At 40.8% G+C, this 16,527-nt stretch overlaps 1 protein-coding gene across 1 annotated transcript in view; it reads left to right on the plus strand.

Annotated features, from left to right (window-relative positions):
• The window catches only part of FBN1 (fibrillin 1), a 374,110-nt gene that overhangs the window by 89,548 nt on the left and 268,035 nt on the right, over positions 1–16,527 (plus strand). Inside the window, exons 4-5 of the mRNA XM_089670326.1 lie at positions 5,419–5,514; positions 8,107–8,202. Coding sequence (XP_089526452.1) covers positions 5,419–5,514; positions 8,107–8,202 — 192 coding nt within the window. The remainder of the gene's footprint in view (positions 1–5,418; positions 5,515–8,106; positions 8,203–16,527) is intronic.

Raw genomic sequence — 16,527 nt, forward strand, 5'->3', positions numbered from 1 at the left:
ACCTGAGCGCCCTCTCGATCCAACGATGTGCACTGGAGTCTCAGCTATCCCAGGACTCCCTCTCCTCATTGGCTGAGACAATGACAGCCATTGAGCCAATGAGAAGAGAGAAGGGTGGGGGCAAGCCAATGGTTTTGCACAGAGCAGCCCCAATCCCCCCCTTCTCGGGTTTCTTGCTGGTTCTCCTAGCTGCTCCTGTCTGATGAGTGCCCCCATAGCAATCCATTTGTTCTGAGTGCACTTGTGTGCGCTCACTCCCAAGTTGGCTCTGTGTATCCATTGACACACACAATGTGGCTCAACCCCTGCCACCCACTCTCTCCTCACTGGTTGTGATTGATAGCAGCAGGAGCCAATGGCCAATGGGTAACCCCACTGTCTCTGAGCCAATATGGAGGGCGAGAGTCTTGTGCTCTTGTGCACATGGATCAAGATCGGTCTCAGGTAAGTTTAAAGGGGGTTGGGGGGGGGGCTAAGCATTCAAGGTTTTTTACTTTAATGCAAGCAATGCATTAAGGTAAAATAAAAACCACTGTAATTCTCTCTACTTGCTTTCATGCATGTGGCAATAGCCCTGTGTATACTTATAGCACACTGAGTATGAAGTGGTGATGATCCCTATCAACTAGTTGCTCATATGCTTGCAGACCCATTGTACTATGGTTGGTGAAAAAATTCAGACACTGATGGGATGTGTCTAAAACCACTGTGCAGGGTTGGGTGAGATCCAAAGATGTAGCATAGACAAGCCTGATACTGAAAATAGCACAAACATTTTGGCGCGAAAACGCCAAAGAGTTGTGGATATCTGTATCACACAAATCTTTCAGGTAGGAGCTGAATCTTATAACGTGCAAATGGGTTTGCTCACGTTTTGTGATTTCTAAGGGACTGCTTCTGTCCCAATAACATTTGGAATGTTCATAATGCGCAAATGACAAACTCGTGGTCAGGCATATTAAGTTTCCATTTGTTCTTTCTATGTACAATTAGTAAGCCTCAGCTTTATTAACTGGTTTTAAAGTGTATTTAAAGTGAACAATGCTCCTAGATTGTAAGCTCCAAAGAGCAGGGCCCTCCTATCCCTCTTGTATTGAACTGTATTGTTGCTGTATTGTCTCCCTTTATACTGTAAAGCGCTGAGCAAACTATTGGAGCTATATAAATCCTGTATAATAATAATAATAACAATGCTAACTGATAACAGTCCAGAGGAAGAGACTACAGGAAGTTATCAGCTCACAAGGCTTCTGGCTGGATGAACAGCTACTCTTTTGCATTTGTCCAACTGATATAACAAAAACCTTTCATTTGTATATTTGCAGGCCACAAGGGACCAAATAAGAGAAATGTATTGTTAGAGCTTACATACACTTTACAGAATATTCAGAAGGACTGAACAACAAAATGGAGATCACATTTTTGTAAACCCTTGATCTTTTCCTGTCAATTAGAGGGTGAGCCCAGTAAATTCCTTATAAACAACTGTTCTATCCCTCTAGGTCTTATAAGAAGCACTCGGATCTGGTTCTGCTTTGCAAAGCATAGAAAGAACCTGCATAGCTAAATCCAAATTGAGACAGGACCAAGTGGTAAAAACAGCTGCCCGTGAAAAATGTTGGCAATTTCCTCTTACAAGACAGAGTTCTGTGGAACCTAGATTAATTAGTTTATACAAAACAGAAAACAAGATTGTTTACTATGTATACATTTGATGCTTGAACAGTACAAGAGCTGATTTAAAAGCCTGTAAAATATCTAAAATTCAAGGTTTCTGGAAAAGATAAAAATAATGGCTTCTTCACATTTTTACAAAGCCATGAAACCTCTGTTTTAAGCAGTGTCTCACACAACCTTACAAGCAATAAGACACATGTAGTGTCCCATGCCTGTTTCTGCATACAGTTCTTCATCCATCTCAATTACATGTAGTAACATATACCTCTCTGATAGACACACTAGGGTGCTTGCTTGAGAAAGTGTCGCTGCTTGCATCCAATTAATGTACCTGCCATGAATCTGTTGGTGCCCACATTGAGGTTTGTCCATCCTCAGTGCACTCACTTCCTCCCTCCCTGGCCACTTTGCACGTTACACTGACAGGTACATGGCTGAGATGTTTCTTTTACTAGGCATGGCTAGAGCCTGATGGAGAACTGAAAGACTAGTTCCCCATCAGGTCCGCTTTACTTTTGATTGACAATGCATGGCAGTGGGTGGATTCATAGCCGCTATTCAGACCAATAGCAGCTTTTGAATCTGCCCTCTGTTTTGAGCTGTCAATCAAAAGTTAAGTGAACTTAATGGACAACTATGCTCTCAGTTTCCTATCAGGCTCCACCCACCCAGTGACAAGTCATTTCTCAGATATGGGTAGTGCCAACACCAGTGTAAATACTTGCCTAATAAGGCACAGGTAGTTCTTGAGAAAACTACTTGTCTGATTGTCATTATACCTTTATTGAATTTCACTGAGTGTCTTACAATCCCCTATTTTGATCTTCGATAATGGCCCTTGGAGCATTGAGAGTAGGGGCACCCAGGAAGAACTCACTATGGCTGAGAGGCACATTTGGTTGTAAATGAGAAAAACGTTATATCAAAAAGGTTTGATAACACAGAAATTCCACCAAAGGTATAAAATTACCACGATCATTTGTACATTTCCAAAAAAAAAGTTGAGTTGGATGGATACATTCTTTTCAGACCCACCAAAGGGATAGTATTACATTTTTCTTGGCGATATGAAAACCAATGACAATATATGCAGTATAAATCCATTACTACTGTCCTCATCAGATCTCTCCAGGTAGTTCTCCCATCTCTCAACATATAAGGGCCTTTCTCTAGAGCCCCCACCCCTTCAACAGCCCATATATAATGATATGTATTCGTTTTGAGATATTGGAGAGGAGATCTTCTAATGGAGTAAAATTAAAATATGTAAGTAACCATAAGTAGTGATTTTATAGAGCAGTCAAAATGTGTGACGTCTGTATTATGTAGACAGTTTTTAGAGTTCATCAAGGAGCCTACATACTGGAAGGAGTATGTGTACCCATGGACAGGGAAATAGGATGTTGCAGTGCAGGCGGGTACTTCTGTACAAGTCCACTGCATGTGAAGCTGCTTTTTGTAGGACCAAATGTGGATTTTCAAATAATGGAGATAGTAGGCCCAGGTAGGAGGAAAGGTTAAATAGAAGCAGGTCAGAAATAAAAGGTTACGGGAAATCTTGTCTTGTGGACGTGTGACCACAGGGTGGGCTTCCCTCTCACTCAGTCTTTTCCAGGCTCTAGGATCCACCTTTGGATGACTTGAACACTCTCCAACTTAGACATTTTTTGTAGACTTATCAGAAAGCTCAATACATTCCCCCATAATTGTACTTCTTTTGAATCATTGAACAGGAAAGGGGAGACACACACTGTCTTTGTTGTATAGCTACCTGATGATCCCCTCTGATGAACCGATCCCAGCTTTTGTTTGCCATTGGGAAGTTGATTTAGATATCTAGCTTACAACATGACAAGTTGAGAAAATCTTCCTCTTGGCTGACAAATCTTTCATAGTGAACCAACATCAAGCAAACAGGCACAAAAGTCTCTCTATATGGTACAGGGTACCTTATGTACTCCATAAAATGGATGGTACAGTCTCTGATGCATGTTGGCAGTACAAGGTGGAGGTGGACATGATATCCCAGATTTTTGGTCCTGCCCCATCCTAAGGCCTTTTTGGGAGGAGGTGACAACAGCCATAAAACGTTTGACCTCGGTTGATATGAAAGGAAATATGGCTGCATGCTTACACCACCTGATGGAGAGACCCATCCAGAAATATAAGAAAACCCTTACCTTGCAGCTGCTTAATGCAGCAAAGGCTTGCATCCCCGCTCTGTGGAGGCAGCCCTGACCACCAACCAGAGTCCTGTGATACTCCAAAATCATTGATATCCACCATTTGAAAGAATTGACAGCCACACTCCACAATTCTGAAGAACAATTTAGAGATAAATGGAGGCCATGGAGATTCCTTATGTGTACAGAAGTCTACCTGCTGGATATTGCCTATTCTGAATCTACCCTGAGCTAAACCATTTAATAGCCCAGATTCTGCTTATGGGTCTCTTGTTGCATTACCCTTCCAGAGTGTGAGACGCATGTTCATGTGTTCCCCCCCCCCCTTTTGTTTTCTGGCTCTCTTGCTTCCCGTTTCCCTTCCTCCGCCTTTATTATCCATCTCTCCTATGATGCAAAATGACAGTTGGTTGACTTCTCAGAAGTCATGATTCACATGATAATACCTTTTGATAAACATGTGAAGCTTAAGGCTCCATTCACACTAGGGCATTTCAAATCACGGCGGCATCAACGCAATTCTGCCCGCCATTTGAAAACACGCTGTGAAAGTGTGAAAACACGTGATCAATGGCATTTCAATGGCACCTGAAAAGGCAGTGTATTTTTGCCACGATCACGGCACATTTTTCCATGCTGCAAACGTGCCACAATGGCGCAAACAAAATTGCGGGACATTCAATGCCCAAAAAAGGTTCAGAAACCATGATTCCACCCGTGATATGAAACGCCCTAGTGTGAATGGAGCCTTAAGCTTAACATATTTATCAAAAGGTATTATCATGTGACTCATGACTTCTGAGAAGTCAACCAACTGTCATTTTGCATCATAGGAGAGATGGATTTGTCAGCATACTTGTTTTTGATTTATGCATTAGTTCAGTTCCATAATTTTCAATTTAATTGACGGATTCTGGTACTATTTCTCGTGGGCCCTGTGGCCCTATTGTCTTGTTGTGTAGTACCTCTGGTAGTAGCAAAGCTGTGGATATGAAGCTGTAAATTATTTTCACTTCTCTTGCCTTTCATGTCATCCTTACATATCTAGTATGTGTTGACTCACTGCATTTTTAATAAACTGAAAGATTTTATGTGATGAATTAATGTATCTAAGAAGCTTTGCCATAATAAAAGAATAAAAAAAAAAAAAAGAAATAAGAGGTCGATAGAATGATGCCTGCAAAGGGTCAATCCAAGCTAATGCTCTAAAGGAGATCTCTCTCTTTCTAGTATGAAATCAATTTATCCTGAAATGCAATATCATTGCTTTGTGGTAAAGTTCAAAGTTAGGCAGACCTGGGTCACCTTCCTTTTTTGTTGTCCAAGTCAGAATTGTTAATGGGTTACATTTATAGGTCTAAACCACTGTGTCCTTAAAAACGACATAAAAGTTCTTAGACTACAGTTCGTCTTTCAGTATTCTCTATATAGTGACTTTATGGATTTCATATTAATCTTGACATCCTGGAAAACAATTTTTAAACATAATTGTGTTTTGGTCGAATTGTAGTTTCCTTGGATTCTAAATTATATCCTTTTTATTTTTGTTTCTTTTTAGTTCAGCAGTGTAGTATCAGATGTATGAATGGAGGCACATGCAGCGATGAACACTGTCAATGCCAAAAGGGTTACACTGGGACACATTGTGGACAGCGTAAGTGATGAAACTCTTTTTTATTACAAGTGCTTTACCATAATCTTCCAGGACTAATAAAAGTAAAAATAATAAATATCTGTTCAAACTATGTTATGAAAAAGCTTGTTTGTGAGAGATATGGTAGAATGGGATAAAAGCAAATGGCTGTGGTCAGTGATGGGAAGATAGTAAAAAAAAACAGCAATAATGGTGCTTATTGTAAACAGTCAGAATCTGCTTTCTACTTTCTAAATACAATTAGAAAAATAAGAACTACATTGTGTTCCAAATTAATATGCAAATGATATTTTTCTCATTTACCTAAATAATTGATGTAAATAACAGTCAGCATAATTCTCATGTTATCAACTATTAAGAGTACAATTCACATTTTATTGAACAAACCTCCTAATGATAACAGGATTTTTTTTAAGCATAAAAAACTTACAATGACCTGTTCCAAATTATTATGCACAGTAAGTTTCAAAACACTTTATAGGTTGTAAAGAACTGAAAATTGTCATTTGTTGTGTTTGCAGCATATTTACTGAAATCAAAAGCTATTTCAATCAAACTTTTAACAACATTTTAACTTTTAAACATTTTAACAGGTCACGTTACATTTTAACATAGGACCCCTTATTTGATAGCAGCTTCACAAGTCTTGCATCCATTGAACTTGTGAGTTTTTGGACAGTTTCTGCTTGAATTTGTTTGCAAGATCTCAGAATAGCCTCCCAGAGCTGCTGTTTGGATGTAAACTGCCTCCCACCCTCATAGATCTTTTGCTTGAGGATGCTCCAAAGGTTCTCAATAGGATTGAGGTCAGGGGAGGATGGAGGCCACACCATGACTTTCTCTCCTTTTATCCCCATAATAGCCATTGATGCAGAGGTATTCTTTGTAGCATGAGATGGTGCATTGTCATGCATGAAGATGATTTTATTACGGAACGCATAGTTCTTCCTTCTGTACCAGGGAAGAAAGTGGTCAGTCATAAACTCCACATACTTTGCAGAGGTCATCTTTACACCTTCGGGGACCCTAAAGGGGCCGACCAGCTCTGTTCCCATGATTCCGGCTCAAAACATAACTCCACCACCGCCTTGCTGACATCGCAGCCTTGTTGGAACAGGGTGGCCGTCCACCAACCATCCACTACTCCATCCATCTGGACCATCCAGGGTTGCACGGCACTCATCAGTGAACAGGACTGTTTGAAAATTAGTCTTCATGTATTTTCCTGCCCAATGCAGCCATTTCTGCTTGTGAGTATTGGTTAGTGGTGGCCGAATAGAAGGTTTGTGCACAGTTGCAAGACTCTGGAGGACTCTACACCTTGATGTCCTTGGGACTCCAGAGGCACCAGCAGCTTAAAATATCTGTTTGCTGCTATGTAATGGTATTTTAGCAGCTGCTCTCTTGATCCGATGCATGGATCTGGCAGAAATCTTCCTCAATGTGCCTTTATCTGCACAAACCCGTCTGTGCTCTCAGTCAGCCACAAATCTCTTAATAGTGCGATGATCACGCTTAAGTTTTCGTGAAATATCTAATGTTTTCATACCTCGTCCAAGGCATTGAACTATTTCACTCTTTTCGGCAGCAAAGAGATCCTTTTTCTTCCCCATATTGCTTGAAAATGGTGATCTGCTTAATAATGTGGAACACCCTCCTTTAGTAGTTTTTCCTTAAATTGGGCTCACCGGCCAATCTAATTATCTCAGGTGTCCGATATTTTTTTCAGTGATCAAAAGAGCCCTGACACACAATGCCATCCATGAGTTAAACTGAAAAACAAAATATTTAATCTTTGTGACACTTAAATAGAATTTGCATAATAATTTGGAACGCGGTGTATATTAAACAGTTGGTACAGGATACAGTTGCACCTTTTTACTTTTAAGTGCAGTCACTGTGATGGGCAGGTAAGGAAGGTCTCTGCAAGTGTGGTCAATGAGAAGGATCAATAACTGAAAATGTAATTTTCTTAGCCTTGGGATAGAGGATTACAATATGTAAAACTAAAAGCGTTCTACTATAAGGGCTCATGCACACTGCTGCCTGCAGGTGTTTTTTTTTTTTTTACCGATCTACCGATCTTGTTTGCACACGCAAGCGTTTAAACTTGTATGTGAGTAAATTGTTAATTTGAAGAGGTAGACTTGCTTTTCGGGGGCTAGAATTTATTTTGCTCGTGTATGTGTGTACCTGCAAATATGCGCAAAATAAATACAAGAAATTTTGGCCAGGAAACTTATCAGTATTATGTGCAAGTACCCTAAGAATAGAAAAATACTGGTACACTTAAGAATGAATTGGTCAGTTGATCAATCAGTCAGTCTCCTTTCATTTTACTGGCTGCTCCAAAGTGATGGCAGGTGAAATCTGTTGTGTGTTATTTCACTTTGCATGCCAGTTTTGTACTGCCGAATGTTATGTTCAGTGCAGTAAACTGAATAAATAAACATGTTTTCATAATCTTTTTAAGGTTCTTGGTTGACCAATTTGCCTTAGTAGAAACGGCAGATTCACTGACAACTATGATGCACTAAAATGTATATCTTTGTATATAATTACAAATAGTTTTAATACTTTTATATCTTACAGCTGTGTGTGATCATGGATGTTTAAATGGTGGAAGATGTGTAGCTCCAAACCGATGTGCTTGTACTTATGGCTTCACAGGACCACAGTGTGAAAGGGGTAAGTACTTTTCGAATTTTTATTATAGTCATTAAAAGCATGTTGTCATAAATTGATGACACATGTATTGACAAATGAACAGGCTAGTAGCAGAAATAGCAAAATTGTCCTGGGGTTTAGGGGGTGTACAAATGTGAGAGCTGAAATGATTATTACCGATGATCTGCAGAGTTAACTTGTGGCTCCTCTCCAAGCTGGAAAGCAAGAAGGAGTTACCCCACCAGTATATGGAAAGAGGGAGCAGCGTCTCAAAATGCTTCCAGTAGCTCCAATCCATACTATTTGGTGAAAAGTTTGTGAACACCTAATCATCACATCTATATTATCTTGTTGTACGTCCCATGTTTTTAAACCATTGGTAATGTTGTGGTGGTTTATGTAAGGATATATATTATTTATAAAGGGCGTGTCCCTTTCCCTTAGATGAAATATTACAGTGCCTCCAGCCGTTAAAATACGGCAAATATTTAGTAAACCAATAATTTGGACACCTTGATAATTTGATCACCACTTATTATTATACCTTGAATTCTTTTAGCCAATATGATTTCGTACCATACACACAAAATTTGCCTTGTAATAGATAAATATAAAAATTTATTTATGTACAAAAATTATATATATATTAACACAAAACACAAAAGACTGGTGATAAATGAATATTGGTACACACAATCAAAAATATATCCTACCAATGTAAGACACACTAATAATGTCTCTAACTAATTACATCAATCACAAATTTAAATGATATGATATTATATTAAATTTATTAATAATTAATAATTTCGAATATCTCAAAGGTTATATTCTTACACGCCGTGGCCATAGGCTTGAAAGAAGTAAGCCCTTGATATATGATACTCTGGTTATTAATATTCAATAAATTATGAAATATGGAAAAATTTATAATATGGCAATCAGCAATTTTTTTAACAGTAACACAGTATCTGACTACATATATCTAACTATCCAATATTGTTGTAATACACTACGGTAATTTTTATGATTCTACACAACAGAGAAAGTAATTAATACAAATCAAATAAACATCTCACCACACCCGGACGTCAGACTAGGCAACTCTCCCGTGGATTTAGCTGGCAGTGGAACGCCTTTAGACTGATATATAGGCAAGTGAGAGATTCAATAGGGGAGAATGTAGGAAGTTATAAGTTTAGAGGTTTAAAGTTTTAGGAAGTTTGAAAAGATGGAAGAGTAGTTATTTCAGCAGAGATCTTCTTCAGATGTCAGGTCTTTCCATGAGGTCTTATGAGGGTTCTTCTTTTTCATGAGGTTTTTTTTTTTGTTACAGCACATGGGCTTTTTATATCCACTAGTCCATTGTTCTAAGATACCTTCCCACCAGGCTTCCTGATTGGCTAGTTGAGAAATGTGTGTACATAAGCTATTTCTCACCTGCCCGCCAGGTGGCGGTCATGTATCACAGAACAATGTGAGTATTTGATATGACTCATATCTTGGGTGGAATCTTCAGGTAATTTCAGGAATAAAATATACAGCACTTTCCAGATATAGCAGTGATCATACCTATGATATTCTAAATAGGGACCATGGAATATAGGTGTATATTCGGTTATTCCTCCTTGAAGTATCATCCTGTTTGTTTCCTGATAAGACATGTAACTAATGCTAGTTTATAATGCATCTTACTTCCCATCATCTCAATACTCAAGTTAGTGATATATAGTTCCCATTGCTGAGTATTTAGTGGTGTTTAAAGTCTATGACATCTTATTTATAATCTGTTTTTGTAGTACATTTTTGTAATGATATACAGTGAACTCTTAACTTAAATGTCCTGAATTTCACCCCTTGGTTTCAGCATCAACATTTTTCTCTGTGTAGGGAAAAAACTCTCTATTTGCATGGCCCTTGTATTGGGCTTATGGTAAACAATTGTTAATGCTTTCACCCTTGGTGAACAATAGTATATGGTAATAGTTTCAGAGGTCTGTTGGTTCATCACACTCTACAAGGTTTGGGTAAGCTCTCAGACAATCAGTTTGGTTCCTCTATTGTCATGTCCAGACCTTGTATATGTTTACCTGCTTATTGAAGTCTGAATAATGGTGTTTGATCACCTGTAGAACTTTAAAATAGTATTGTCTCTAGGAGGAAAGAAAACAATCCCTTTACCCATTACATTTCTCTAGCTAGATGGTTCAACCAAGACAAAATTAACTCTTAGCATCCGGCTATTGCTGAGCTGTTTGCCATATAATATTATGTCTTGATAAAAGTCATATTTTTGATACATGATTCAAAAGCCCACAACAAAATCCCCCTTTGTTTGGGGTACAGGCACGTGTATAGGGGTGTCTGTGTCGCAAAACATGAGTGGGGCTTTTGGCTAGAGTGATTGTTCGTCTTCTCCGGTGAAGTGAGTGAAATAAAAAAAAATAAAAAATTTTTTTTTTTTTTTTTTTATAATAAAATGGCAGCGGTGATGCTGGTTGGTCCTCAACTTGACTCGGCGTCTTTAGATGGACACTTCCGATGACGATCCTGGTCTTGTGATGAGGCCGGCCTGGCCTGGCACATCCACCTTGGGGTCCATGGGTCCTCCGCACGACAGGTCTCTTAGACGGTCTCCTAGGCGGGTCTTTTCCTCTGGACTGGCCCTTGGTGGCCTGGGACATCGGGTTATCGTCTCCGGATCGATCTCTGGCATCTGGTCTTTCCCACAGGACATTATAGCTTCCTTCTAGGGTCCGGTCATTGACACCTCCGATCGCCGGTCTGGTCATAGTCTGGGCCTTCCTTTCTAAATTATTAAAATGAACAGTTTAAGTATGGGATATACATAAAATTATGTTACTGGATCCTGTAAGGCAAAAGATGAATTATATGTTTAAAGGAAATTTAATAATGATCTCAATATCTCCAGATAGGAATTGGTGGGTTCAGTCTTCCAACAACTGCAATTGAGACTTCGGATGGCAAGCACGTAATTGGTTGATGTGCACCCATCTATCACTGATTTCACCATACCGGGTAACCTGCAATTTATATGCGACCGGAGAGATTTTATCAATGATAGAGAACGGACCTTTCCAAGATGGAAGGAATTTCCGTTCCTTGATCTGGTCTCTTGCAAAGTTGTATAGATAGACTTTGTCACCAATCTCATATTCCTTCTTGGAGGTTTTGAGATCATAGTATGTCTTAGCACTAGTTGCAGCTCTTTCCAAATTTCGCTGGGCAAAGGCAAAAGCATATTGCAGATGTTTACGTAAATCCTCTATGTACTGGTGTGTGGTGGTAGCATTGATCAGATTTTGATCTGTAGTGCGATACAATAAGTGCTGGGGCAGTACCATCCGTCTACCTGTCATCAGTTCAAAAGATGACATTTTTGTAACTGTATTCGGAGTAGCCCTCAACGCCATCAGGACCAGCGGGAGTTTGACATCCCAATCTTTGCCTGTTTCCTTAACAAATTTCTTAAGGACATTAACGATGGTCTGATTGTATCGTTCTACACCACCACTAGAGGCTGGCCGATAGGCGATATGCAATTTCCTTTTAACCCCCAAAATTTTCCACAATTTGGCCATCACTTCGCTAGTGAAGTGCGATCCTCTATCAGACTCTATCCTCTGAGGTAAACCAAAACGAGAAAATACATGATTTATTAGCAATGCAGCACATGTCTCGGAGCTGTTATTTGGTGCTGGTATACATTCGACATACTTGGTGAATAAACATGTAACTGTTAACATATACCGATTTCCTCGTGAAGATTTTGTTACTGGCCCAATAAAATCCATCTGAAGGTCTGACCAAGGCATACATATCCCCCTCTTCTGGAGAGGTGCTCTGTGAGTTGGCTTGGTAGGTTGAAATTGGGGACATATTAGGCAACCTTGGCAGTATTCCTTCACATCACGTAACATATGAGGCCAGTAGGCATAATCCCGCAGGATCTCATACGTGATCTTCTCTCCACGATGACCGGAAGTGGGAGCATCATGGGCATGCTGTAGCATCAAACCTCTAAATTTAAGTGGGACGACCCATTGTTGTACGCCACCCTTTGAGGTTCGTATCAACAATCCCTGGTATAAAGAGAATTGGGATTTGGATTTCATTAAGATACGTAAATCCTCCTTCCCACTACATACTTCCTTATTTATGGGATTTTGGTTGGGATCTTCTATATGACTATAAAACAAGCCAATTATTGGGTCTTCTTTTTGGGCAGTAATTAAATCCTCACTAGGAGAATCGTGACTCCACTGGATTGCATTTGGATCACCAGCTGTTCTGGCCTGTTGCCTGGTGACAGCTTCAACCTGTACGGTACCTAAAAATTGGTCAATGTCTATCAGTTCACCGGTGATTGCCCCTTCCTTGGCTAGAGAATCGGCCAGATCGTTCCCTTCTTTCTCGGCACCTAGAACCTTGGAGTGGCCTTTGGTCTTCTTGAAGTGCAGGGTGAGATCATTGGACCTTACCAGTTCATCGATGTGACAAAAGAGCTTACCATGTTTCACGGGTTTGTGATTACTCTTGTTCATGCTGTTTCGCTTCCACCTAGGGAAATACTCCACAAAACTATTCCTGACATAATTGGAATCGGTTATGATGGCACACTCTCTGATGTTGAACTCTATAGCCATCTCAACTGCTCTAAGAATTGCAGTAAGTTCAGCAACCTGACTGCTTTTTGGTCCAAGTTTGTATCCCACAGAAATTGGGGTGACACCTTGGGTCCAAACGATTCCAATACCTGCCACTAGTTGGAGCTGTTCCCCATCCTTGTGATGAAAAGCACAACCATCCACATATACACACGGCAGCTGTTTACAGTATTCTTCATCGTAAACCTTGTAGGGAGAGAACAGTTGTTCTTCCAGAAAGTCAGTGTCCGGGGCCTCCATAGCAGGCGTAGTTGCGGAACAATCATGGAGCTCGGCTAGGCCCTGGGCTACTGGACTTTCCTTGTTCTGTTTGTACCGAATTTCAAGAGGCCACCCTTGCAAAGACAAAGTCCAAGCAGTGATGCGGCTATTAGACACATTTCCTCCCTTGATACGTTCACTCTTTAAATACTGTAAAGGCTGGTGTGCCGTTTCAACAATGATTCTCTCTCCCTGAATGTAACTGCAGAAATTCTGTAATGCCCACACGGTGGACAATAGAGCTTTTTCACAGTCACTGAACTTTACTTCAACCGGGGACAAAGTTTTACTGGCATAGGCAATCACCTTACTGACATCATCACGTTTCTGGTAAAGAACAGAACTCATACTTACCTGCGTAAACCCTGTCTCTAGATAGAAATTTTTACCCCCTTCGGGATATCCGAGACACGGAGCTTGTGTGAGACGTTCCTTTAATTCCTTCATGGCGTCCTCCTGTTTCTTACCCCACGACCATTCGACATCCTTCTTCAGTAGGTGAAGCAGTGGCTTGCTTATCTCGGCGTAATTGTCAATAAACTTACGCGAGTAGTTTACCATACCTAGGAATGATCTCAATTCTTTAAGGTTAGTAGGGACTTTACAATTCAGAACCGCCTCAACTTTCTTCTTTTGTGGGTTCAAACCTTCAGCAGTAACTTCATGGCCTAGGAAGTTTACCTTCGTGCGACACCACTGGGCTTTTTGTAATGACAGTTTTACTCCTGCTGCTTTTAATTGGCCCAGGACATGCCGAAGTTCTGTAATGTGTTTGGCCATATCAGTACTTTTGATCAGGATATCGTCCACATATGCCAACGTCCCCCTTTCGAAGGCGTCTGGCATGGCCTTGTGCATGAACACAGCAAATTCATGTCCGGAATTTATGAATCCGAAAGGCATTCGTACCCAACAATATTGTCGATTCCCAAAACTGAAGGCCAGTTTGTATTGGTCTTCCTCACTCACCTTTATGGTCCAATACCCCTGTGCACAATCCAAAGCTGTGAAAACCTGGGATCCTTGGAGCTGGGCGAGACACTGGTCTATGTATGGGACCGGCCATCCTGACATGTACACACGTTTGTTCAGCTGACGGAGATCAGCACATAAACGCCATTGTCCATTGGGTTTTAAAATACCCAGGATCGGGTGGTTGTAGGAGCTGTGGATGGGCCTAATTATACCCCTTTCATGTAACTTCCTGATAATCTCAGCTAGAGATTCATAGGAAGCTAATGGTAACCTATACTGTCTTACGAATACTGGTGGGGCATCTGGATCTGTTTGGATCCTAGCGATGTGTAGGTCAGTAGTCCCACAATCGTAAGAATCCTTGGCAAAGATCTCTTGGAATTCAAGGAGAAGCTCTCGGAGCAATTGTCGGTCGAGATCACTGGCACACGCGTCGGCGAGGGCCACCATCTCTTCCACTAACTCCTTGAATCCAGGAAAGCTTTCCGGCTGACCTATCTCATATGCCTCTTCAAGTTTCGTGGTGAGGTCATTGGGTATGTGATGTGTGTGTGTGTTCTCCTGCCATCCAGGTTCTTTGGGGTACTCTTGTTCTTTGATTGGGTGATCAAAGACAATTGATGTCTCTTCGATTCGACAGGTGCCATCTTTAGAATCGAATGGATAAATGGACTCTATGGTGAAAATACCCTCTGGTAATGAATGGAATGTTTGTTCAATTAATTGTTCCTCCGACAAATATTCATCGGGGATGAGTCCAATCACCTGGTTAGTGACCCCAAAGGTGTAATATTCAGTCTCTACCGCTAGACCAATAAGGGTCTCTTTGGGTAAGACGATGTCCTGATTGGACAGATTATGTACGTAAATGTACATCGGGGATTGATGTGTGTTGACTAGGGGCGTGTGTGTAATGTTCAGTCCCTCCCCCTGCATTTTATGGGAGAGGCATACTAATGCATCTGACCCCTTCAGTCTATGTCCCTTTTTGACTTGGATGGGGAGTATGAAATTATTTATGCCCTTAGGAATTGTAATCTTTTGGGCTACCTGGACTTCAACAGCATAAGGCATCTGTTGCTGGGTTTTTAAAGCTAAGTCCAGATTTTGGTATTTTTCGGGGTCCCCCTTTAGTCGACTCCATAAACAGTCATTAATTAGGTCGACTTGCATTGCAAAGCGATATAATATATCGTTGCCAAAATAAATTTTAGTTTGGGGATTATCCAAGACTAGGAACACATGGGTGGCTGTTTTGTTTCCTACAGTGACGTTTAAGAGACACCTAGCCATTGAATTGTGATCATCAGAGTCATCAAGGGAGTCTGAAATCCAATGACGCTGAGGTGTGGAGAAACGGATCATTTCCATTTCAGTCAGGTGTTTTATCAACCCATGGCTTACAAAGCTGTGTTCCTGTCTCAAATCTAGTTTGGCATATTTTGACCTATTAAGACCATTTATCCGGATGGGGATAAACAAGTCGCTGTTAACCCTTTCAATACCTGTCAAGAATTGGGTATGATCTCCCCTTTTCTTGGTTTATCCTCCTGATGAAAAGATATCGTAAGGATGTCATCTTGGAGGGAGATATCTTTGATTTTATCTTGGGGAATTCTAAAAATGTGTTCCTCATCTCTTCTGATAGGGTTACAGTCATCAGGTTTGATAACCGTTACATCAGGAAGTTGGCTGTTCCTGAAATGGATTTCTAATGATCCAGGCCTTTCTTCCACCAGGTGGCAGTGTTGTCGGGAATGGGGAGTTTTAAGTTTCCCATATTTAATCGGGGTATTTACCTGTGACCACAGCACTTGGTTCACACAATCAACTATGGTGTTCAGCCTTTTTAGGAAGTCCATCCCAATTATCATGTGGTGCTGTGATATGCTAGCAATGATGATGGGGTGTCTCAGTTCCATATTACCCAGTTTCAGTTTAAGCCAGGCGGTACCCATGACTTGTAACGGGTCTCCACCTACACCAATCAATGAGCTGTCAAAACTTTTAAGTCTCGGCTTGGTGGGCATGACATTCGCCACTTTGTCAAAATGTTCCTGTGACATGATGGTTGCTTGGGATCCAGTGTCTATTAAGCCGACAATCGAAAGATCACTGGCATCCTGCACCTGCACCGTGGCATAATATCTCCCATCAGATTCAGTCAGCTCACACATGAAATTAGTGTGGTTGAAGATCTGTGGGCCCTTCAATAACCTATGACTAGCTCTTATCTCACCGCATGTGGTGGACACATCACCCTTATCCTCCCTGGTGGGATTCTTGGACTGTCTCAAGACAGAAGCACAACTAGAAGTTGGTGCTCCGTCTGGCTTGTCAATCCCGACGACTTCCGATGCCGCGACTATATTAGGGGCAATAGATGGACACTGAAAAACAGGAGAATCATTAATAACCAACA

The sequence above is a fragment of the Staurois parvus genome, unplaced genomic scaffold (genome assembly GCF_062004578.1).
Source record: "Staurois parvus isolate SC_StPar_1 unplaced genomic scaffold, SC_StPar_1.0 ptg000089l, whole genome shotgun sequence".
NCBI classification, from domain to species: Eukaryota; Metazoa; Chordata; class Amphibia; order Anura; family Ranidae; genus Staurois; species Staurois parvus.